Source organism: Andrena cerasifolii, chromosome 15 (assembly GCF_050908995.1).
Source record: "Andrena cerasifolii isolate SP2316 chromosome 15, iyAndCera1_principal, whole genome shotgun sequence".
Lineage (NCBI taxonomy): Eukaryota > Metazoa > Arthropoda > Insecta > Hymenoptera > Andrenidae > Andrena > Andrena cerasifolii.
In genome coordinates, this window is record NC_135132.1 from 9,631,846 (window position 1) to 9,657,241 (window position 25,396).

At 44.1% G+C, this 25,396-nt stretch overlaps 1 protein-coding gene across 15 annotated transcripts in view; it reads right to left on the reverse strand.

The window, feature by feature from the left end:
• Nucleotides 1-889: 889 nt before the first annotated feature.
• LOC143377293 (rho GTPase-activating protein 100F-like) overlaps nt 890-25,396 on the reverse strand; it is a 112,134-nt gene continuing 87,627 nt past the window's right edge. For 4 of the 15 annotated variants that reach the window (XM_076828391.1, XM_076828389.1, XM_076828387.1 and 1 more), the window contains 14 exons: nt 24,985-25,243; nt 23,174-23,426; nt 22,621-22,884; nt 22,329-22,487; nt 22,085-22,248; nt 21,567-21,915; nt 21,236-21,454; nt 20,687-21,078; nt 20,487-20,619; nt 20,032-20,151; nt 19,791-19,951; nt 19,321-19,513; nt 18,588-18,826; nt 890-15,808 (listed from right to left, as the gene is read on the reverse strand). In XM_076828391.1, the coding sequence (XP_076684506.1) occupies nt 15,530-15,808; nt 18,588-18,826; nt 19,321-19,513; nt 19,791-19,951; nt 20,032-20,151; nt 20,487-20,619; nt 20,687-21,078; nt 21,236-21,454; nt 21,567-21,915; nt 22,085-22,248; nt 22,329-22,487; nt 22,621-22,884; nt 23,174-23,426; nt 24,985-25,243 (3,184 nt within the window). In that variant the 3' untranslated portion in view covers nt 890-15,529. Of the gene's footprint in view, nt 15,809-17,460; nt 17,525-18,587; nt 18,831-19,320; nt 19,514-19,790; nt 19,952-20,031; nt 20,152-20,486; nt 20,620-20,686; nt 21,079-21,235; nt 21,455-21,566; nt 21,916-22,084; nt 22,249-22,328; nt 22,488-22,620; nt 22,885-23,173; nt 23,427-24,984; nt 25,244-25,396 lie in introns of all 15 variants that reach the window. The other 11 variants (XR_013087283.1, XR_013087282.1, XR_013087281.1 and 8 more) reach the window with 11 other exon arrangements.

The window sequence follows — 25,396 nt, forward strand, 5'->3', positions numbered from 1 at the left end:
TCATATGGCAGCATAGTATTATGACACTGTATAATATAGGTGAGGTGACTGACACAACGATTCATAATTCACTTCTCTCGTAGAACGACACTGGCGTTCATATTTCCTTCGCTCGCTCTCATTCATGCGTACAGGCATACCGCGCAGCTCCAGGCTCTAGGGACTTTTTTCTTCACTAGATCGATCTCTGCCAGCTATACACCCTCGATCACCGCGACGATCGACGCTGGAGCTGGCAACCACGCGTACTCCACTTGCGAAATCGTCACTCGTTCCTCTAACTAATTCCTGACCCCCCTTTATTCGCCGCTGATTCGATTAATTAGCGCCCGCCTAAATGGCGCGTCGTGGCGTGCGCAGGCGCGCACGTACCGCTAATGCGAACCGGTCCGAAAGTCAATTGTGAACGATCGCGACCATGGTATCTACAATATGTATACGCAGTTCTTCTACTATGCTCGTAACATTGTCTCATACTTACTCGGCTAGTTAAAATATCAATATACATTATAATATACTCTATGTAACGATAATGCAACATCGTTAATTTATTATACTTTGCAACTTAGAAAAATAGTCATGGCTAGGCGTGGCCGCGTCCCGTGGGATCTCGTGACCGTTCTTTTGAATTCTCGCGGCGTTCCATGGCTGCCAATTCGATCCCCGATTATCTAGGGAATTTACTCTTTCAGTGCACTGGATCTGGTTAAATCACACGGCAGATGTTGATGCCTTGCATTCGAAAATGAATTTTAGTTCTCTGAAAGAATAATTCCCGTTGGTATTTTAATATTTATCGATGTAATAAGGATTAATCGATGTCCAGTGACTAAATGATAAATATTAAAATTCAATTTTGATTAAATTAGATCGGGATTGGTTTCGATCGTTAAATATACATACGCCCGAAGAAACTGTTAGAGAGGATCAGCTAATTGACTGGGCTCCATATCGTGTCTTCGTAATTCAGAAAATAATTTCTTGAGGTTATCTTCAATTCTGATTTACGAAGGATAATCGTTGAACTCTCTAATTTTTATGGACACTATTAATCCTCTAAAATATCTTCCACGGGCGATGTATTCGATCAGAGATTAAACATTCGACTTCCTGTCACGTTAATTTGTAAATACGCCTTGAAATAGGGTTTTTCTCTTCACGAATATATAGGGACTTTCATGTCTCACCGATCGCCATCTACAGACCCGCTAGATTCAAATGAAACGTCGAAGCCACCAGGTGAACAATTTAACAAGCTCATGAAGAGTATCGTTTGTTAATAAGTCAATTGTTTATTGTTACCTTTCAGCAAGTAAACGAACGTTTAGCAAGAGCACGCGATGCGGTCACGGCACAATAAAATCTATGAAAAACAATCAACGGAACAACGGTAGTACTACCTCTCTGAAAACTTTTCACGCTCTAGTATGCCTACTGTTGATTTTTATAATCGATCGACGACCGAGATCACCGCCAATCAATCCCCCTTCGATTAACGTGGACTTAACACCGACTAAATCGCCGCCTAAATCGGCGGCGTTAGAACCCTACACTTACGATTTCATATTCCCGCGAGATTTATCGATTCGCTATTAAATCATCGACCTCAACGCGTCGGCTGCCAACTAGCGATCGATCGTCGAACTGATGTCATAAAAACGACGTAGATCCATATTCCCCTAGTTTTCAACAAACATTCACGTGTTTCGAAACGAAATGTATATCTATTTTTCTATCGAAGATTGTTTCGTTGATTTCGGAACTACGCATTGGCAGCCCGCGCGTTGTCAAATGAAAGAGAAATGAAGTTCGCCTAGTAATTAACGAACCCTTCACGCTCGAACCATTTTTTCCCCCCCATTTACATCGTTATAGTAACCGTTTGCAACGACCCCAGAAATCCCTAGACTCTGTACATTCCTCCACGTCGTGAAATAGAAACGGAATTATCGTTGTGCACTGGTCGCTCGAGTGTTAAGGGTTCCGGTCAGCCTACTCGATAGATCCTTTTTACAGAAGAAAGAGAAAGCAAAAATAGGAGGAAAAAAGAAGACTCACGGCCAAGCACGCCGAGCGAACACGCGCCTTAAAGTATACGTATCATTATAATTATTATTATTAGCAATTCGAGCGCGCATCGTTATCATTATTATTTCTTTATATCATCGATATTATTATTAGTATTATCATTGTTACCATTATAATTATTATTTAGAACGACATAAAAAAAGTCAGTCCTCGAAAGCGGAAATGCTTTTCCTCCCGTCGTGCTTGGCCAACAATCGCATGTAAACTCACACTCGCGTGGGATCCACCAACGGAAATACGAAGAACAGAGACTCTCGCGTTTACAAATCATCCCCCCTCCTGCACATTTTATCGCCCCCCCCCAGCCACCCCGCGGGAATCGCTCGTTGCGATACGAACTTGAAAGCGAGGGAATAATACGAATACACTCTCGATTCTAGCTACAAGGAGTCCCCGTTAATTCATCTAACTGTTGTATTGCAGGAGATTTACCGTTCCACGTTTGCTGTTAAAATGCGACTACTCTTATCCGCGTTACTGTACTGTTTACACTTTCTTGGGATGCGTTCGGCTTTAGGGATCGCTAGTAACTTCTCCATCTACCATATCGGAAACGAACGTTAATTATCGTTAAAAGTAATCAGTCGGGGCATTAATTCTCGACGCTCGAATAACATTTCGTCAGTTTCAACGGAGGAGGAATTTAATTAGGTGATGTATAAGTGTCTAGTAACTTTTTAGCAGCGGGAGAAAGTTGGTACGACTGGAATAATTTGAACAGAAGAACCGCGGGGAATTCTAGTTTCTACGGGGCCGTTGATTCAGAGACTTCTCTAGTGGACACTGAATAGATCAGCGAGGAAGAATCAGTGATTAAAAAATTCGCTGGGTCAAGCGGGATTCTTGCGAGAAAGCCGAACACATTTACAATTGACACTGTCACACAGAAAAACACGCGATTTCGTCTACTTTGAACCGCGAGACGTCTCTAGTCTCTCAACATTCTTATTGATGCATTTTATAGTTGATTTCTCTGGTTCGCAGAAGCGGCAAATGGGCGTCTCTAGTTGTGAGCGCACCGCGACGCGCGCTTTACAAATCGTAATTATACCGACACGCTACTATATATATATATATATTCTTCAATATAATATAATATATATATATCTACTTGCTTGATATAGCGATCAACGATAGTTGTTTTTTCTTCCCCTTCATTTTTATATGTATAATTTATATATATATTTTTTTCTTGTATGTATATATATATATATAGTATCTCTCTCGTTCTTTTAGCCGTGTTACGCGCGTTACACTCGTACTTTGGATCGTTCAGTAGCTTCGATCCGACTGATCCTCGGAATTCGAATCGTCTCGTTACTTTATTAAACGTTTCGCTCCAAGTAGCGATTACTTTTTTCTTTTCTTTTTTTGTTGCGCAAATACTGATAGAACATACACACGTCCCGCTCACTACTGTCCCTCTGTCTCTCCCCTACCTCCCCCCGGTTTCATTTCGTCAACCCTTTGTTTTTCTAAAATTAATATTTATACCTTCTCGTTTCTCGTTAACTCTATTGTATTTATACTTTTAGCGTCTCGTTCACTGCCGTCTCCTCATTCTCACTAAATCTTCCACGCGCCGTTCCAGTCATCTCCTCGCACCTCGCTTTCTCGTCCTCACGCAAACGCGGCATAACGCACTCGCTTCTGTAAATATATTTATAGACTTAGAATTTTCAATTCTCTGGGCGATTTAATCGCCTGGCTTCTTCGAATCGTATTTCCTTTCGTTTCTCATCTCGCACAGACACACTGTGTACGCATTCTCTCCCCTAGCATGCTTTAGTCACTCTCTCATACGTTAAAAGTATCCATGAGGAGATCTGTTGCGGGTCAGGCTGCAATTTAACGTTAGTCAGCACTCGAGGAATGAACATTCAGTTGGAAAAGATTCTATGGATCAACGTACCATTAATTTAATGTTCGCTAGCAAAACGCTGCTCAAGATCTGTGTCGTCTCATCAAGTTCCAGCAGCAAGCGCAGTCGGGTGGTGTTATTAAGCTCAATTGTAAGGGCGATCTGCAGTAAGTCACACGCAACAGACCTCCGCAGCTATCGTGTATTATACAACAAGTGAATTGCGACTATTCATTCACACTGTCTCCGTTGAGAGTTTCACAGGCTCCTCTCTAAATAACTGTAAGCTTCGTCTTATCCTTCGGCATTCTCCTCTTCGCGTGACAGTGATCGACAATGATATTATACGTAGGGATCCAATGATCTAAGCACTTATATGTACACGTCTGTAGAAACTCCTATAAATCATCACGTCGAACGTTAAGAAAGTGTCGGTTAGCTCAGAAAGAAGCGAGACTCGCTGAAAAGTGAATTATATTAGTGGTACAAAAGTATTCTTCTTAGAAAATATAAGAAAGAAAACAGGTCGTTTATAATACTGCGAGATAAGAGATGTTGAACAAGATCGGTCCGACTATGAAAATAATTTGTCGATTAGGGCTGGGACTATTTGTCGAATTTTTCGATATTCGAATGTTCGAATAATTCAGTTGCTCAATTATTTGGCGAATATAATTCGAATATCCAAGTATCCAAATACTATTCGAATATTTAAGTATTCGAATTCTTAAATATTCGAATAGTATTCGAATTCTTAAATATTCGAATAGTATTCGAATTCTTAAATATTCGAATATTTAAGTATTCGAATTCTTAAATATTCGAATAGTATTCGAATTCTTAAATATTCGAATAGTATTCGAATACTTAAATATTCGAATAATAACATTCGAATACTCAAACATTCGAAGTTTATTCGTAGCATTCGAATACTTGTAAAATATTCGAATATTAAATTATTCGAATACTCCCAGCCCTATCGTCGATGAAATCTATAGACGAGGGATGCGCATATGGTATACGTTGCTCTATGAAAATACGAGGGTCAGAAGATGGATATGTTAAGAAACTGAACGACTCTACGAGATGTGTCGAATCCTTTTCCTTCGTTATCATAGAGCACTCTGGGAGATTGATCGCAGAACCTAGTGACGGTAAACTGTACAAGACCGAAGCACAAAATAATTGTCAATGGTATTTAATCTGGAGACAGTTAATTGAGGATACTAGTGCTACAAACATCGTCGTGTAATTATTTACATAACTCTACAGGTTTGTTTCCGGAGAAGTAGAAAGCGAAGTGCTCCTGATAATCGAAGAAAAGGAAAGAACCCTTCAAGATTTTAAAGATGCGTATCGTACAGTGCTTCCTAGATTCACTTTGGGGGGCTAGGTCGAAGCTACAACTAATCCTAAGAAGCGTGTTTCTCATTTTGTCTCGAAACGCGGCTCGTTTCCCTATCAAAGACTACAGGCCCTCTTTTTTTCTCTTCATTTTGAATCTCCTCTTCTCGCTCTTTATAAGATACACCGTTGAACCCTAAGAATTTCCTTCGTAGGCCCTCCTCTACGGAAACAAAAGGATGTCTTCTTTCTCTATGATATGTAGGACGATGAAAGCTTTAGGGTAAAACCTATGACCTAAGTATGCCCCTGCTCGATGAAGGATGGAGATGACCAAGCGCAGACACTATTCTGAGACTTTGTGGGCCCTGTTACAAGGATATTTAATCTACCGAGGCTTTGAGGGTTCGCTCATGGAAATATTCTTACAGAAACCTAAGAGAAGAGACTCTAATTTCTCTAAAAAAAAAGATCAAACGGACCACTCTTCCATTCATCGTCTCCCAACGAAGAGCCCAGTTCTTCTGAACCATCTCCGCAAGCCCCACTCGCAGAGCTCGACTTCAGAGTTTTCCAGTAGCGAAAGAAAGGGGCGAAGGATAAAAGTAATCGTCTTGAAACCTAGTCGACTAGAAACAAACTCTACCAGACACTGATTCCCAAATTGGGCCCACACCCTCCGATACTGCTTCGAGTCCATCCCTGCCAATTCTCCCCTTCGCTCCATATAGAATGACTTCTGATTGAGATATGTGTTCGCAGCGATTCTTGAAGACAGCGTCTCTACATATAATTCACATAATTACACAAGAAACTACGCCCTTCTGGAAAATACGTGTGCTGGGCTGCACCTGGCTCGGGGCCCCTCGCCTCGACAGTCTCCAAAACTGTACACCTTGCGTCAGAATACCAAGTCACTCCCCCTTGCCCCGAGGTGGGCAACCCCTGGTACATGTGTCCGTGTGTGTCTTGCCACTTCTCTTCGGTAACTGTGTGTCGCGCGTATCCGAAAACGTTGACGAACGAGACGCGTTCTACTTATGTACAGGCTTCGTCGATCTCTCGATCCAGCACCTCACCTTGCGGCGTTGCTTTCACCCCTCTCGCCTTCCCTCCTCTGCGCACAGAGAAGGCACGGAGTGTGGAGAAGAAAGCGCTTCGTGCCTCGAATCCCCCGAGATTTGGAGCTGAGAAAACGATAGAGGGACCTGTCCCTTTTCTTCGGGCTGCCCTCCTCGCTATCGTCCTCTTCTTCTTTGTATAGTACGTTACTGCTTTTTCTCTATTGGTATACATAGTCTGTCTCACCGTTTTGACAAATCAACTTCAGTTGCTAACCAGCTACTTATTATCTGCTGCTGCTTTGGGGTCGTTCAGCACCGAAAAGGGAGTATGAAGTTCGTCGTTTCTACGTTTACGTCGTGAACGGCGGCTCGAGGAATTCGATTTTCTTCGCCTGCTGCCTTTCCCATCCTGCTTGCTCTGCCTCCCTATGGAGCCATCGAAGATCGTCAGTGGGTCTCTGGAAGGACGAAGGAAGAACAACTTAAATCGTAGCCAAGCTGCTGGTGAATCGCCTCGAGGTTCCTCTTGCTTCCTCTCTTCCCGGTTTCTCCTCCTTTGGTTCCCCGTAGCGTGAAGAGATGAAGGAATGTACTTGAAGCGTTGCTGAAGCCTTCGATTAGAAGTGAATGAATTTTATCGCTCAGCTTGCGAGGCACTCTTCTTCTTACGTACAAGAGTGTTTTCCAATTCTCTTATTCCAGTAACTTAAATGGACTTCTGTCAGTGTTAGAAGCGACTGGAACGGTAAGTTGGTTTGTAATAATTCTAGAACTCAGAATTAAGGCTGGGACTATTCGAATATTTTACAAGTATTCGAATGCTACGAATAAACTTCGAATATTTCAGTATTCGAATACTTAACTATCCGAATAGTATTCGAATACTTAACTATCCGAATAGTATTCGAATACTTAAATATTCGAATTATATTCGCCAAATAATTGAGCAACTGAAGTATTCGAATATTCGAATACCGAAAAATTCGACAAATAGTCCCAGCCCTAATTCAGTTCAGGGTAGGTTCATGTTTTCTTCTTCTGAAATCAGGTGATCCGACTCAGAACTGAATCCGAATTGCTAATGAAAGAAGTTTCATCGGAGGACTATTAGATTCTCCCCAATGAGAATGAACCAGCCAACGGTGAAGTCTCTTCAGGATAATTTGACTCATGAACCTCGCGACGATTCTGGGACTTCTGAGGAACAGCTAGAAACTATACGACAAGAACTGTTTAAGTTTTAGTAGTAGAAACTCGATACTTGCACTTTTTTACCTTTTCTTTTTATAATAATTCTCTTCTTCAGGGCGCAGAAGAAATATCTACTACGCCGCTGGCTACTTTCTGCCTCTAAATCATAGAAAAATCATGGAAAAAATTCTTTATCTCTCTTTCACACATATTTTTTTGTCTTTTTTTTTTATAAACGTTTCAGTATGACAAACGTGGTCCATCGTATATACGTAGTTTCATATACGTTAGCGCTAGGATTCGACGATTAAAAAGACCTGCGTACGCGGGGAAATCAGAAACAACCCTGGTGCCGATGAATCATTGAAGAAATGTATGCTTCTGGCCTCAAAGTAATGCGAAGAGATGTTCAGAGCCATCGAAAATCCTCTTCTTCACTGCTCTTCTTTTCTTCGATGCCCATTTCCTGAATTTCTTCTTCCTCGCTGTCCTCTATTCCTTCGTCCAATTATTTCTGCCACTTCATTGGTCCAAGCTTCTTCATACTTCAACTTCTGTGTACTACCAGTGGCTCCTGAAAAATGAACACTTCCTTACACAAAGTTCTCACTTTCTTCGTTGCAAATAAAAATTTCTAATCCTTTCTTGCATCGTCTTTTTCTTCCTTTCTTTCTTTAGCAGAGAATTCGAGGGCTCTGCTCCAATGATTCGTGCACCAGCAGGACGAACACGCTCTTTTCTCTCCGGAGAGAAAGATGCACTCTCGAGCTCATCGGGCTCATCTCAGCCTATAAAATATCGCGGGGTCGTCGTAAACGAGAATAAAATGCGCCGCGTGGTAGAAAATACAAGCCGCTGGGTAAACACCTCCTTCCACGCAAAGCTTCGTCCTGAAGAAGTAGGTAGTCACGATGGTTGTTCGATGAAACGCGATTGCACAAGAGAGTCAGGTAATGCGAGCACAATAAAAAATTATATAGATTCTTATATCGTTATTACGCCCCTTGCTCCGGTTCTCCCCTTTCATCCCTCTACTCTACTTCGTTTGCCTCTTCCGTAGCCTTCTCTTCTCCCTTCTTCTCCTCCGTCTGCATTGCTCGTGAAACGAAAGCGAATCCAGCTGATGGTACGTGGCCCTCCGCACTTCTCTTTCCCAAAGTTTCGTTGTGAAGCGAGAAACTAAGAGGATTATCGTGTCTGAAGACACTCTTCGAACCTTTGTAAGTATTCTTCTTCGAGTTTCCTCAGTGGATAGCCCGAGAGATAGTTGCTGACTTTCATCGGGGATTACATTTTCCTTCCCTTTGGGAGAAACGAAGAAATAAAGACAGGAGGATGTCACGAAGGGTGAAATGAAGAAAATTGGGGCTCGGAGAGCCAGTTACAAAGAGAAGAAGTATCAAGCGGTTACAAAGGTTTCTGGGAAAGTTGAGAGCACGAACCGTAACTTTTCAGGCTCAGTTCCTTCGTTCAGTTTTTATCGGTCAAGGGGTTGCTTAAGAGCGATACAATGCCTTTCGTAGAATCTCCTTCTTGCGGGCTATGGCAAACAAACATTTCGTTAGATGAGAATTCTTCCTCGCAATCACTTAAATGATATCTTCGCATCGGTGCTAAAGCGACGGGAGTTTTTGCGAAGCAAAGTACTCTCGACAACTGGATTCAAAGCTGAACTTCTTTGGATAAACATTACAAGCTAGAATGACATCAGCAGTTCACTCTTTATCATTCGCAACTGATTGTCATGGTGTGAGGTTTTTTTTTGCATTAAGGACAACCCTTTGCTGTATTCCAAACTAGAGCTGGGACTATTTGTCGAATCTTTCGGTATTCGAATATTCGAATACTTCAGTTGCTCAATTATTTGGCGAATATAATTCGAATATCCAAGTATCCAAATACTATTCGAATATTTAAGTATTGGAATATAATATTTAAGTATTCGAATACAATATTTAAGTATTCGAATGCTATTCGAATACAATATTTAAGTATTCGAATACTGAAATATTCGAATAATAACATCTGAATACTTGTAAAATATTCGAATATTGAATTATTCGAATAGTCCCAGCCCTATTCCAAACTACGCCAATCCGAAGAGCAAAATTACTGAACAAGAACTACTCGCTGCCGACTTTAAACATTCCCATCGCTTTCGCACCGGTCCAAAGGATCTGAGAAGAAGCATCCCTCTTCAACGATCTTCAACGCTTTCAGCGTGTCTTCCCTTTTTACCAGGATACAATGTCCAATATTATCTACACGAGGGTACATACATTCTTTTAAGCGATTATTTTCCAAAGCGCTACACTTTTAACATCCTCCAATTACTCCGAAGATATTTTCTTCCCTTAACATTAAAGTCTCCGCGCTGAATGCATCCGAGAAACTTAAAGGGGATGCGAGGGAAGATTGATTCATCAGCCATAGCCCGGAAACCTGCGACAGACACGTATTGATCATTCGATTCAAGTCTCCGTTAATAATTATGTATACGTAGCGTAATATGTAGGTATAGATATATATAACAACAGTCAATCATACAAAATTGCGGCAGTGTGCTTTCACGTATAATATAATTAATGGTACCACGCTCTGGACACGTGATTTTATTGTTAATCGCTAAACTTAGGAACGTCGAGGAACGCCGGATGCCAGGACACTTGTTTCTTTTTTTCGTAGGAAAATATTAGCATCGAGGAAGGCTCTGGCAAACCTCGCTTATAGATAATTCAATCAGTCAACGAACGAAGGGTAACCCCTTCGAAAAGGAATAATTCAATTATCATCACTCGATTAATCTATCTCAACGATAGCTTTTACTGAAATACATTTTTCTTGTAATGTCCACCGTCGCGATACTGTTTTATACAGTACCTTTAACATTATTCTCCTGCAAAATTGTTTATTACAGTACTTCTTACCGTAACGTTATCTTTTGCCACAGTATACACATTTATTGCAACATTTCCAGGGAAATATTGTCCTCGACAATACTTCCAGCTGCAATACTTTATACTGCATAGATGCTGGTTCGTTATTTTGTAGAAATCTTACGGTAATTACTGAGGAAATTTCTTACAGCCGCTTTGTACTGTACCAAAGCAGCTATGCGTTGCCATTCTTTCGAGTGCAAAATACCACGAATGTAAAAAGTGGTAGTACGTATAATTAAACGAACAATGCTTCGACGTACAAAATACTGAAATGCTCGTCAAAACAGGTCAATGGAAGGACAATCGCACCGAGAAGTCAAGTAATTTCTATCCCACCCGTGGAGTTTTAGAAGGCGATTCAGTTATCAAAACTTTAGAGCTCTTTACTGCCTGATTTACACAAGTTACTGAAAGTTTCGTTTAAGACAAATACTTCATTACTCCTAATTTCAAAAATTCAATTTTCATATCCTGGGGACCAAACTTAAGGTTTCTGACTTATAATCAAGCCCTGCGAGGGCTGCAATTGAATCAGTTACTTAAACTCCAAGGGCAGGCTAGAGACAACCGAGTCTCTCCAAGGTGACGCGACGAGGATGGCAGTATCCGGCGTTCCATCGCGCGTGAACATCGAACGACAGTGAAACAGTCGGAGGGGGGTTTCATACGATTAGGGTGTGGCTACGCGAAATATGGTACACTGAGCTATACAATGATCCTCGATTCTCGGCCACTCGAAACGAACACCGCCCTCGATGGCATCCTCTACCGAAATGCCGCCAATGAAACTAACGCTGTGCGAAAAAAGAGAGCGCATTGATGTAAGCATACGCATACAGGTGTAAATACATCGCGGAAGTATTCGTATACTATAACAGCGGTGTCCAATAAGTCTTGGATGTGGGCGCAGAAGCCAGAGATGGGCAAAAAATTATTTTAAATAAAAATTTGTGCACGAAATTTTTAATATAATTTTCTTCCCATCTCTGGCAGAAGCTCTGTCCACTTTGGCCAACGAGACGCATTAAATTCTTGGTCCACACCTAAATTAGATAATTCTCCTCTGCTTTACATAAGGTATTATCTTTCGTGAGACAGAATTGATCGCAAATGAATTTTTTTTTAAATGGAATGGAGAGCGGTTGGTCAGTTTGGTCTTATAAAGTGTTACGCAGTGTATAACTATTTTCAAATAATGCTGATCGCTTAATGGAAACGTTACCCCTTCTATTTCTTAATGAAGGGTTTTGGTGAATCGTTTAGTTCGAGTGAATTTCAAGCTGTACGGACTCTATTGGACAACGCTGGCATATGGACAATGTATGATACGTACGCAGACTGCACTCTCTCACGAGGACACGAGCGAGTGAAAGCAATGGCAATGACAGTCAATCCTTTGAAGGGTCCTGAACAATCTCAACTAAGGCTGGGACTATTTGCCAAATTTTTCGGTATTCGAATACTTCAGTTGCTCAATTATTTGGCGAATATAATTCGAATATCCAAGTATCCAAATACTATTCGAATATTTAAGTATTCGAATAGCATTTGGATACTTGGATATTCGAAGTTTATTCGTAGCATTCGAATACTTGTAAAATATTCGAATAGTCTCAGCCCTACTCTCAACAGTGTAGTTTCATTAACAGTGTCTTTGATACAACTTCAGTTGACGATTGTTCTCACGTAAATAGCGGAACATGCCTTCCTTCTACGTAAGCTAAAATAAAACTTAGCAATTGAAAGTGATGCCTCTTCAAAGGGCTAACAGATATTCAGCGACTCTAACATCGCTGTTATTTACCTACGATGCACTTTTATACATTATTTATACGGAGTAACAGCTTCGTCCGATCTGAAGTATATCCGCAACTGCGAGCGACACGAAAAGATGATTTGTATAAAAAGTTGTGTGCTACCAAGAGAGCACCACACTCTCGAGACAGTTCGAAAACCTCCGTCTCCATCGCGCAGCCTCGGATGTGCTCCAAATTTTCTAAGGGATCACTTCTCCGTATCGCCCTGCGGTGACAGTGATATTTAAGATCAACGACGCGATTAACTCCTACCCTGCGAGTTGTCGGTGACTGTCAGCCAGCCGGAGTAACTTCCTATTCGTTAATTTTAGAAACAAGTGCTTCCAACTAAATCCGCTCTGCCCGAGGGACTCATTAGCAATATAGTAACCAAATATCTTGTCGACTACAGCGGAAGGCTAAAGGATCCCATCGAACACAGCGTATTTACTGGAGAGCACAAACAAGCGAAGGGGCTGGCTTGAACAACTTCCAGCAACTCGCTCTGCACTAGGGAATTCAATCCCGGGATCCCGGCTGCTTTTTGGATTCTAAAACTCCCGGGATTTGATATATCAAGTTATAACTTATCCCACGAATTTCGAGAATGTTTAAAAACGTAAATTACTTTATGAACAACTGAAAAATATAAAAATTGGAATCCAAAAAACAACCGGGATCCCGGGATTGAATTCCCTACCCTGCGCCCACGTTATCAACTAACAATAATAGTAATAATAGTCGAATGGTCGATCGTGTCCCCGTCGACGAGATCGTAGAACAAACGAACCATGATTGCGCCCTGCACACAGGGTCTCTCTCGGCTCGCCCTCCTAAAATGCTTCCCTCTTCACGTACACAATAATACTGGCTATGTTTAGTCGTTTACAAGTTACAATTAATTTTACTTGTAATTATTATCGTTTCTCGGTGAGTTCGACTCCCCCCTGCCCTCTGGTTTCATTCGATCCATCTCCTCCACGCTTCTTCCTCGCTATCCGTTCGTCGATTTTGCTATTGTCAACATGTACAAGTCTTGGAGTCTTGAAATTTATGTATATTATGTATAACTGTAGCATCTGCGTACACTTATACCGTGCTTCCTCCCTTCGCTCCGCCAGTTTCCCCTCGCTGCTCCCTCGATTCAGTTATCAGTCGTCTGTGCACGTATACGTGGACGCAGTGTACATCAGCAGTTCCTTTGTGTTCTGTATACGAGGGCTAGTTATCCTCTACAAGTAATAGTTTTTTATCAAAAGCACATGTATATTGTGACTAGCCTATTTGTGTATATATAATATGTATATATATATGTATGTATATATATATATAGTATATCGTATATAAACCGAACATTGTGTCTCTTTAATTTGTTTGCTTGTCCCTTGTGTGTCTCTTTTTTCTGTCACGCTTCCTCCCTCTGCGCACTGATTTTTCTTCGCTTCTTGTTGCCTTTCTATTCCCGCAGCTAGGATCTGCTTCCGGAGCACTTCGCGCGAGATCTCAGAGCCTCGACCAGCCGGGAAACAGCTTGGAACTCTGCTGAAAGATTGACCGAAGTGGTAGAGCCTGCTCGAGCTGAGGATGTGCACGACGAATCGCAGATCTTTGCCCCCAAAGTATCGAGGCAGCTTGGGGTTCGTCGGTTGTTTCGTGGATTTGTGCAGTTTGAGTCACTTTCGGGGGGGGATGATCCGAGACGTTCATTGCACGCTTCAAAGTGTCCTTTCGTCGCTTTCCTTTTGTTCCTCTTCCGGTTGATCGACTTCAGGCTTGTGAAAGAAGCTTAGTCAGTCTTAACATAGGATAGAAAAGAAGTTCAGGTCCTGGAAATTTCCTCCCGTGGTGTTTGTGCGTGAAGAGAAATTTTAACGCTCGTGGTAATCGAACCCTTCAGCTGCGGAGTCTTTAGCTCTCCGATCGAATGAAGATACAGTAAGTCTAGTAGTCGAATTTTGTGCAAGCAGTTGCAAACTAGGAACCAGTTTGTTCGCGTACATCGTTACAGTCTTTCGGAATTACAAAATTATAACGTTGTTCGCAGCCGAAGAGTGAAATTATCTGTTTAACGCAGCCGCGAGTCGCAAGCTCTCGCAGGATTGTTCTTTGGCGTGCCGCTTGGTGAGCACCTCTCGGGTGTACGATAGAAAAAGAATTCGTATGCAAAGCTCGTAAAAGACTTTCAGTCGTCAGATCGTCAATTTCAGCGCTGGATCTCGTTTCTTCGCGACGATTTTATAAACGAATATTCGCGGTGGTCCCATTTTACGCGCGCCGTTTCGTTTGGGAAACAATGATCGCTTTTATTGTGCGTCTGGCGACAGGATTCAGCCTTGATTCGTATAATTATACCTTCGCAGTTGTTCAACATATTAGTCTAGACGAATACGCGTGGAACTCGACGCGCTGACTGCCACAGAAACACGTATAAATATTTAAAAACACAACATCACAACGAAGAAGACTCTTTCCCTCTAACACAGTAACAGTGCAATAATATTTATCGAAGAAGAAATCATTGACTAGAAAATGTTAAACGCAGTACTGACTAGACTCGAGTCTTTGGCGCACCCTTAGAAAGTCGATTGCACATTCGCTCATTAAATGAAAGATCCTTTTACAATGCACGGCCTCGCTGCATTGGACTACCAAACCAAAGCAGTCAACGCGTTAACTCTCTGAGAAATCAAAGAAAGAAGATCGTCTCTTCTTCAGCTTTCATTAACACACCAGAAGGATCTCGAATAAAGTTCAAAGGAAGACTCTTAACACACTTGCTCACCGCATAGATATCGATTAAAATTTTTAAAAAGACTCAAGCTTCGCACTCTGCCTCTGTCAACAGATCAAGACGCGGTAAAATTCTGCTCGGTAAGCAATGCCCTAAGAACTTTCTCTCATTCTCCCTTTGCTGAATCAAACTCGCTTGCAGACAAAAGCCTTCCAACCAATCGACAGGCGCCTGTTTCAACCCAGGCTTCGAAGCTCTCCGCTTTCGCAATTTTCATTAACAACCCTCCGAGAATGACTTTCTTCACCAGCGTTGGGCAAAGCTTCATCGAACTGGCAACTCAAGATTGTGATCGCGGACCAGGAGCTGAGCTCGCTGACCGAGCTCACGGTCCGTTGCCCAACGCTGCTTTCAGTAATCTCTCAATCTAGTTTCTCCAGAGTGTTAATCAATTGGAAACGATCAAGCTGTTCAGGGTGCACATCCCACTATCGATCCGCGTGTTCAACAGGGCTTTAGTGTGTCTTGGGTACGTGCTGGTGCCGGTCGTCGTCGCTGGCTTCAGCGTCGCCTTCGACGCCTCTCTCGCCCTCCTCTGGCTGCGGTGTGTTCCCTTCCTCGGTGTCGACGCTGCTTGTCGGCGTGATCTGCTCTGTTGCAGGGCCAGTCGAGTCAGCCGTGGCCCCTTCGTTGCCCTTCTCGAGTCCCAGGCCGCCCAGGAGGCTCTTGTTAATCGGCTCCGGCGAGGCTTCCGACTCCTCACTGCTAGGTGAACCGGGAGACGAGACTATCACCTGTGCAGAAAGAGACGCCGCACCGCCAGCGTCGTTTCACGTTAACTGTGCACTCTTCCCAAGAGTATACGCGAGAGAACTTTAACCCTTTGCACTGTGGGGGAAGCAGCTGATTTTTTTTTTCTAAGAGTTAGGTCCTCCACTTAAGCCTAGACTGCCATGGCAGTACCCTTTTCGACTCGAATGGCTTGGAAGCTACTATTTTCAGGTGAAGCTGCGCCGTACAAAGGGTTAAACGATAGAAGAACATGGATCGGGGAGTGGTTACGATGGTTTGTGGTTGTGTGCGGGGTGGATGCAGTGTTTTGGCATGTAGATGTCCCTGGGCGATCCCTAAAGTAGAAAGAAAACACTCTTGCGGAGGGTCTTCTTAGGCCTTTAGTTTTGAAAAATGGATGAGTGGATGAATATGAGTCTGAGACGAAGCAATCGTATGTCCTTTGTACAGAATTTCAGATCAGCGACTTGTAACTCGTAGTAAAAGTATTTTGCTATTCCTAAAGATTCCTTGCGCTGTGGATATTCATTGAAAGTGCAGAGCAAGGAACGAACAACTTACATGCCCCGTTGTGTACTGTGTTTTATACACTATTTGTTGAAGGTTCGAGGTACTCTGGGTTACAGATGGCAAATGTGTACCTCAGAGCGTTAGAGGGTGAAGTTGAAATGTTTGCATGCTGGGTGTACTAATAAACTCTCTGACTATCGTCGAGAGCTAACTGGTTACTGAAAGTAACATTATTTTTATGGAGGATCCTTTCCTCCGCACTGCTCTCTAATTATGTCAGGATCTGTGTCGCGTGTGGTGAAATTATGCTGCGCGAATACCAGAGGCTCTATTTTTTCAACGATCAATTGAAAGACGGAGCCAGTACCAAGGTTTTGTCTTTACTCCATCTTTCACGAGCGATTCGATGAGATATGTACTTTATCTTTTTTACTTCTGCTGTCTAGTTTTCCAATGGGCTGCAAATATTTACACGTTCGCATGTTTGCGATGCAGAGTAGGGCTGGGAGTATTCGAATAATTTAATAATCGAATATTTTACAAGTATTCGAATGCTACGAATAAAATTCGAATGTTTGAGTATTCGAATGCTACGAATAAAATTCGAATGATTGAGTATTCGAATGCTACGAATAAAATTCGAATGTTTGAGTATTCGAATGTTATTATTCGAATACTATTCGAATACTATTCGAATACTATTCGAATATTTCAGAATTTGAATACTATTCTAATATTTCAGTATTCGAATACTTAACTATTCGAATAGTATTTGGATACTTGGATATTCGAATTATATTCGCCAAATTATTCAGCAACTGAGGTATTCGAATATTCGAATACCGAAAAATTCGACAAATAGTCCCAGCCCTAATACAGAGCCTTCGAGAGAGAAACTTCTGTCATCTCGAGTACTCGCAAGACCAATTAAATGTTCCTCGATGACTCTGTATCCTTTCAAAGCGTAACGTGTGATTGATATTATTCGAGAACACTCAGACTCTGTGCAAAAAGTGATAGAAAGTGACAGACGACTAAGTGTACAGTATCAGCTCTCTGATATATCTGACTCGGGCCATGCATGTGATAACGATAAACTAAAGGCTGATGGTAACGCGAATGAAAACGATAATAACGATAATACCTGTGCAAGAAGCGGCGTCTCTGTGCTGTCAGCGGTTTGGTAGAGCCGGCAATTTGCGCTTGCTCTGAAGAATACGTGCCCAAACGAAAAAAGATAAAGAAGACAACGTAAATCGTCACTATAATTGGAAGGACACGTCGAGAGAAAACGGTGGCGGCGCAAAACAATGGAAACCATAAGCGACCCATTGAAGCCCAAATACACCCAAAACAATGTACACAACTGACATCGAGACATGCACGAAGACGTTCTGGTGCGGTCGTATTTACACGGATTTGTCGCGGCGCTTGCAAATTGTCCACCATGCAGAACAAGCCCCCCCCCAAAGTTAGAAGAAAAATTGGGAAGCAGCAGTGCCGCTTAGAGTTTAAAAGAAGAAGCTTGCCGCATGCTGCGTGGAGAACAATTTGCAGCAGTAAGACTGAAGGATCCTCGAGGACCACGGTGATCTGAAACCGACGCGAGTTGAATGAATGTACTGAACGAGCGGATGAATGAGTGAGTAAAATGAATGGATGGACGTCTCACTGATTGGCGAACGGCCCCGTGATTATGGAAGCGCGTCAGGTTTGTTCTGCGAAGCGAAACAGAGGGGAAGAACAGAGTCTCGTTTACTTTGCCTACCATGCTGTTCACAACACGCTTCAGATAATGCATATATGGGACACGGACAAAGAAGCGGAGAGCGAGACACGAGGCAAATCGTCGAATCTCTTTAAGCGTTTCGCTCAAACCTCCTGGTCTTTCTTTCGCTGAACATTTCAAGATTTATGGTTCGTTCCGGGAACAAGGAATTGAAGACCAGGAAGCTTGTAACTTTCCACAAAGCTTCCACCTTCCTTTCGTCCACCCTCTGCACCAGTTTCAACCATATCACTTCAGAATGAAGATGAAAGTAGCCACTGCTACTGAAATGTGAGACACTGGTGACCAAGTATCGCCAGGAGACGTAGACTCTTGGAGATCAGCGTTCCTAGGTTCGTAATAACTCTGTAACAACTGAAGCGCTGCTCGCAAGGAGTTCGTAAGATCATTGAAGCCACGCGACAGAGGGGAGGGCGAAGAAAGGTGGAAGATAGAAACGAATGTCGCCGAGATAAGGGAAGTGTTTCTAAAGGGATACTGACCTGTCGAGGCTTGACCGGCGGTGGAGGACGAGTGGAGGGCGCGAGGGCTACGGGTGCCGTAGTTGGGGGCTGTTGATGAAGTGAGTGTTGCTGCTGCCAGGGCAGCCCTGTGCGTCCCAATGTTCCCTGCAGCTGTTGCTGCGCCTGCTGCTGTTGCTGCAGCTGATGCTGGCTGCTGTTGTGCTCGACTGCTGGCGTAACTCGAGGAAGCGCTGAAGCGACTGAAGAAATCTTCCGAACTGTCTGTGAAATGAGCGACTTATTATTCGGCTCTTACTCTTCGGGCTCGACTGTTTCATCTTCAGACTAACAGGGAGACGTTGTCAAATTGACGTCCCATTTTCTGGCGAGTTAATGTTTGCGGTGTTTTTCTTAGTAGGAGGGTGAAAACTGGAGTCAATGGATGGGATTATGGGAGAGATAGTCGATAGGGTTGGTCTCTATATAATAGTGGCGGACGAAAGAAAACGACGAAACTTGTCACTTAGCAAACTAATCCTTCCAGCTTCTCAAAAAAAAAAACTCAATTCGTTTGCACCAATTCTAAAAAAGTTTTGCGATTTTAAAAGGTGTAAACTTTCTATCGTCCGCCACTGTAGTCTACTTTTATTGAGACACCAATTTGATAATGTCTCCTTGTCAGTTTTAAAGATTGTTTTTTAGAATCACTGACTTGTAGTATTGAATTTGAGGAATTTTGGGGAAGAAGCATCGTTAGAAATGACGACATTACCTGACTTGACTGGCCATATCTCCAGGAGGTACTTCAGTACTGCTATGGGTTGCTGGAAGTCCAGAGATGGCCCAGTCTCCTCGGAGTGGAGCATCAGAACTGGCCCGAAACAGACTGCCAAGCTTGCTGGCGACATCTTGTTGCATTGCGACACCACCATTGCCAAGTGGTCCAGCAAGTATATCAGTGTACACTGTCATCAAACATAAATGATCAATTACGACCGATCAAAAAAATGATACAGCTTTTCAATCCGATTTAAATAAATTAAAAAAAATATATTCGTATAACTTAAATGTCGAATAAAAAGTCCTGAAAGTTCAAAAAAGATTCATTGCGTAGTTTGCTTTTAATAAATTTCCAAAGATGCCTTTACTTTTCGGACCATTACAGTGGTGTCCCCCCCTTAATTGCAGCGATATAGATCCCTGAGTACGATTCATTCAGAATAAAGGACCAATATTACCAACCCTGTTCACTTTTGGTAAGCAGTCGAGTATACTGAACATGAGTTTCGCGTTGCCCTGCGGATCATCTGGCAGACAGACAGCCAGTGCATCGACCATCATTTGGTAGAGGCACTTCGTGAAGAGTGGTTCTGGAAGTTCTCTTAGGTAGTCCTTCAGTACACCTGAAGAGTAATATTAGAGGCGTAAAGGAATGATTAGTTCGCGAGGCTGCATCCAGTGATCGAGAAGTTAATTAATTTACCAGTAATGACGTTGATGTCAGGGACATTGTCAGGCGACAGGTTCACTGAACGAGCGTTCCTCTCGAAGGCTTCCCTGAGTATCCTCTTTTTCGTTGCTGATCCACAAAGTCTATACAAACCTATCGCCCACGAACAAACCCATCAACATTATACAATGCTGAAAGCTTTACATGAAATGTAATACACAGTGGGTGGCCAAATTATACTCAAACAAAAAGGTTCGAGATTTTGTAAGTTTAAGCGATGGAATTTATCTCCTTTTGAATCAAGGAGTAAATTTTTTTCCATCCATTATGATACTGTTTTGTCAAGATTTAAGATTTTAATTTAAGATTTTTTTTTAATCGTATTAAATCCATTTTTAAATGATCCCAAAAATTGCCGAGAATGTTTTGAGTATAATAATTTGGCCACTCTCTGTAGAATATGCAACTTTCCCGCAAGAAAACCTTACCAATGATGTCGAGACCTCTTCTTTCGACTTCCTCGACGCAACGCCAGACAATTATGGGAACGTTTGGCACCCCCATCGCCAGGGCAGTAGAAACGCCTCCAGGAACTCCTCCAGTCTTGCTTTCGCGGCTCACCTGAAAGCACCGTATAATTGCCACCAATTCTACATCGAGTCTCTAAATCTTCGGCCATCTAACTCACCACTGTGTCCAGGTCGACTCCAAAGAGAGGTGCGACTCTGGTGGCCAGGGATATCACCGGGAGTCCTCTCCTCCTGAACGTTTGCTGAGCGTCGGTGTACCGCAGTCTTAGGTATATCGTGCCGCGCGGCTCGACCTTAACCGCCAGCTGGTGGACTGGCGACTCCTTGAGCAGAGTGGCCAGGTGCACGGAGCCTTTGTAACAGAGCTTGTGCCTGTATTGCGGGTCCCAGGAGTAGACGAGCAGGTCCAACTGCCGGTTGCCAACGAGGTCCAGCTCGAAGGTCTCGTCCCAGTCGAACATCAGGTCGCCAGTTCGCACCACTGTCCTCGCCTTGTGCACCCTGTCGCACTCCAGCACGCAGTACAGGTCTCTCAAGCCGCAGCTGGCTGCTTCAACGACCCAAAAGGAATATTCAACACAGGCGTCCAAAGCTTCGCCGCGGAGCGGTTAATTCTCGTTGAGAAAGGGCACATGCCTCAGAGATGGAGGAGCGAGGTGTGCAGTGGGGAGAATCTGTCTACAGGAGGTGCAGACTCCCGAACGTACCTAAATTAGGCTGACCTGATGGCGTGGAGGGCGTGGTGGCTGCTGACGAGGACGTCGTCGACCGCAGCCCACGTCCAGCCAGAAGGTGGACCCAGAGCAAACCACTGACCCCGCCTGCCAGGTCACCGCCGCTGGTCTCCCCGAGGGAACTCAGCAGGGAACTGGTCGAGCTTGGGGTCCCCACAGTCGGTGGCTTCTCTATCTTATATTTGAGGAACTCTGATGAAAAGAAGATGGTAAGATTAAGCAACCTTTCGAGTTTCTTATCCCGGTTTCTAAACAACTCTCAGGGTTGAATGCTTCTTCTAAAAGTTAGGCTACCAATTTTTACCTGCAGGATTAATATCTAGCAGTCTTTGATCCTGAGTTCTAGTAGGCGTGGGCGTGGGTATGCTCCTCGTCGACTCCAGGTCCAGCAGGTTTCTGATCCTCCTGACCGAAGTTCCTCTCTGCGTGGTCGAGCTGCTCAGAGACGGTTTCTGGCTAGTCAGGGACGTCCTGGCGTTCGAGGCGACCGAGGCGGGTCTTGGATTCGTCGCCCCACGGTGACACGTGGAGCTGATCGCCGTCGATGCTCTCAGGTTGGCTAGGTTCACCTGCTGTGCCGAGGCTGACCTCGTTGATAATCTGTCCAGCGTGCTGGAGAGCGGCCTGTACGCGCCGTAGCTGCCATATTCACCCTGTAAGAGGCGAAGGAAATCAATCTTCCATATACTCCTTCAGCCCTAATGAATGAAACGATCTTGGGCCTTCTTTCTTTGAAGAGAAGCTTAATTAAACAGAGGACCGCCAGCAAAGTGAAGTGAAGAAATGAGAAGAAGGTTTATTCCGCGATAAGTGCCCACTTACTTGATTCACAGCTGCATGAATGTTCTCCGCGCTGTAGGTGTAACGTGGCGGCCTGGTCGTGGTTGCTCTGATCTGCTCGTACAACGCGCTGGTGCTTGGCGTTCGACTCAACCAGGCTCGATATTCGTCTGACGTAAATATACTAGGCGACGACGGTATTCTTCCTGTGATTGGCACCAACAGAATGATACATTCAATGCTCTTCCATCAACAGACATTGCGGGAGTCAGGATTAATTCCTTACCTCTGTCACGTCTGATGGAAGGCAGTTCAGGCGCGGACAGTGCCCCATCGCTGTCCTCCTGGTCGATCAGTCCAGATGCTACCGTGCTAAGCCCAGATCTGAGACCAGGTTGCTGGGGCAACGTTCTGCCACTTCTGGGCAACGAGTTTGACCTTAAACCTATTAGAATAAAAGAACCTTTATTACACTTAGAGAAACCTGGTGTCCTCGAGCTAACATTTAAAGAAGTACTGGCACACGCGAATTCTTCAGACGCTAAGGTTCTCCAAGAGGCACCGTGGTAGCAACTAACCGGAGGAACTCTGGCCAATCTGCGACCTCGAGAGGGTCGCCATGTGTGCCACAGCGCTGCTCTGAGGTGGATTGTTCATGTTGTGGCTGTAGTAATAGTAGGCAGACTTCGGGGAACTGGAGCAGGTTGCTTCAGTGTCTGAAGCGTAATCCAAAGACGGTCGATGCCTCCTCGTCAGGGTACCGAACTGGCCCTGCCTCTGAACAGAGGCTGTATTGTCGCCTTGGGTGGCGTACCTTGTATTGTATCTCAACGCTGTCGTTCCTACATTGTTCAATAAAAAGCCTCCTGACACTGATAACGCTGCAGTAAGGGATAGTAATACCAATGACTCTGTAGCAAAGAATTCTACAAAGTTGCAGAGCTACCGAAACATCGTTTAATCTACATTTAATGCACAGTTCCATGAGAAATTCCAGCAGAAGGCGATGCTCGTTAAAGCAAGGGATTACTCCAAGTTTATCCCGGATTAATGGGCAAACCCCAGCCTCGCAGAACTGTTTGGTTTGCCAGAGCAGAATCAAAGGATGTACTCGATGGCAAAGCTGCAGACCTGATTTCAAGCTGGATCTGAGAAGTGTGTGTCGAGCAGGCGTGGTGATGCTTGTATAATCAACGCGTGGCAAATGCTGATCCGAGCCACTTCTCGGCATGATTCTTCCGCCGCCTGACTGCTGGCCGTACCCGTAATGCGAAGACTGAGTCTGACCGGATAGTCTGCCACCTACTGTTTGCATTCCGGCGCCAGTGGACATCCGGCGACCACCGTTCGAGGGCATTACTGGCCCCGTGTAGAATGGGTGTACCTGAATTCATTAATCCCCATCAGCGTCGGCTTGCTCCCTCAGATACAAGCTTCTTCGTTCCTTCGCATCACAGTCGAGGTCGTCATTAGCAGTTCAGTTTGATCAAACTGGAGCATCGATAGGGATTATATCTCCCTAGCTTTCCCACTGAGGGAAGCAAGAATCTCTGATGAAATCAGCCAGAAAATTCTAAGACGACTGTGATCGAAGGAACCTTTAATTTAAATACTGTGATACCACGATGGATGGATCCCTGCTGCGTGGATTGTTAGAAGCTGCTTCACGAGGCTCCATCGCTCTTGGGATCCATTCATCGGGCAGACTATGACGATCGCGGGTCGCCAGGGGGAGAGGCAATACTCAGAAAGAAAGAAATTGAAAGAACGAATGCATAGCAAAGCTTACAAGGCAACAAAAGTGTGGGGGTTCACATCACAAACAGCGACAGACATACGCCAGTTCGATTCCACGTGGACACTGACAACTATTTGCCGTTTTTCAGGGTTCTATAAAGTGGTCTAGGTGTCAGCAGGCTACTACTACTCCTCTGGTGTCTTTCATTAAACTTTGCTCCGATGGAATGACCAATCAGTTTATAATGCGAGTCTCGAGAAACCGTGCCAGGCCTCAGGATCCCCCCCGACGTAGTAAAGTCAGGGGGATCTTCGCGAAAAATGTACAAATACTTGTCGACTGTCCAGGTCTGGGCACTGTGCAGGGAGTTGCGGTCATACACAAGTCTAGATATCAAGAAAGAGTTTGTGGTTTCTTTACCTTTGTGAAATCCTGGTTAATATCAACGTAGCATTCATTCATAGAACCGATTAGTCATGTGAAACACGTGGTCGAAACACGAGCGAGCTGCCCTCCAAGCCATTTGGACCGCCCCACCAAAGATCCTCCGACCTTTGCCAGGCTCAACTCGGTTCAACGGGAGTCGCCATAGAGCGGCAAGGCGAGTTCCCCCCCGGTCGAAAAGGCTTGGAAGCTTCGGCGGCTCGCATCACACTGATCTCTATCAGGAGTGTCTCGAGATACAGCCACGAATTCACCACTTTCTTATTAAACGCGATGGCAATCGAAGACAGAGAAGGGCAAACAAGTGTCAACTTGGTGCAGACAGGTGTGTGAAAGGGTGCTCGATCCACAGCGTCTAGAACATCTATGTGTGACCTACTCCTGGCCGCAGGTGGAGATTTCAAGTCGAACTCGTCGAAGCTGCAGGCGCAGCGACGTCCAAAGAATCCCTGTACACTGCGGAGCTTTGTATTTTATAATCTCTCAGGAACTTCATCAACGTTCGAGCTCTCTCTCTCAATTATACCTTTGATTCTTCGCGGACTTTATCAGGCCTGGAATTCCTGCCCGAGCTTCAAGGGAGCAGAACTTCCCTCCGAAGTTTCGTGATTCTTATCAGAAATTAAATTTCTTCCGCTTTATTATCTTAGTTTCTCTTTAGCTACAACGCTGCCTGGATAATCCTTTTAATTATCTTGTAATTAAATCTCCACCCGCGTCAGAATCCTGGACGAGAATTGAGATATCACTCAGCACTTACTTTTTCAGCCAAGCTCTCCAAAGTTTTCGGGTACCCGCGCTCGTACGGCTGGAAGTGTTGCGTCGCGGATGGTTTCGGCTGGTGTGTGATAACCGGGGGCGGCGGTGGTTGGTAGGACCAGTGTCCCTCTGGTCTGGAATTGTAGTACAGGTCGCCGTTGCTGGACCCCAGATCCTGGCTAGACCCCAGACCTGTCAGGCCCAGTCTGGACCTGGATGGCAGCATCTCCCGGCCGTCGCCGCGTCTACGATTACCATCCCTATAATTCAAACAAGAGCTGTATCCCCTTCGACGGAAACTCGGTGCTCAGCGGGTGCAAACATTCAAGGAGAAGCAACTCAGCTTAGATCCTAATAAAAGTTGCAACTGATCATTCCAGAACAGTGCGCCGGAACAATTAAACTTTAACTGG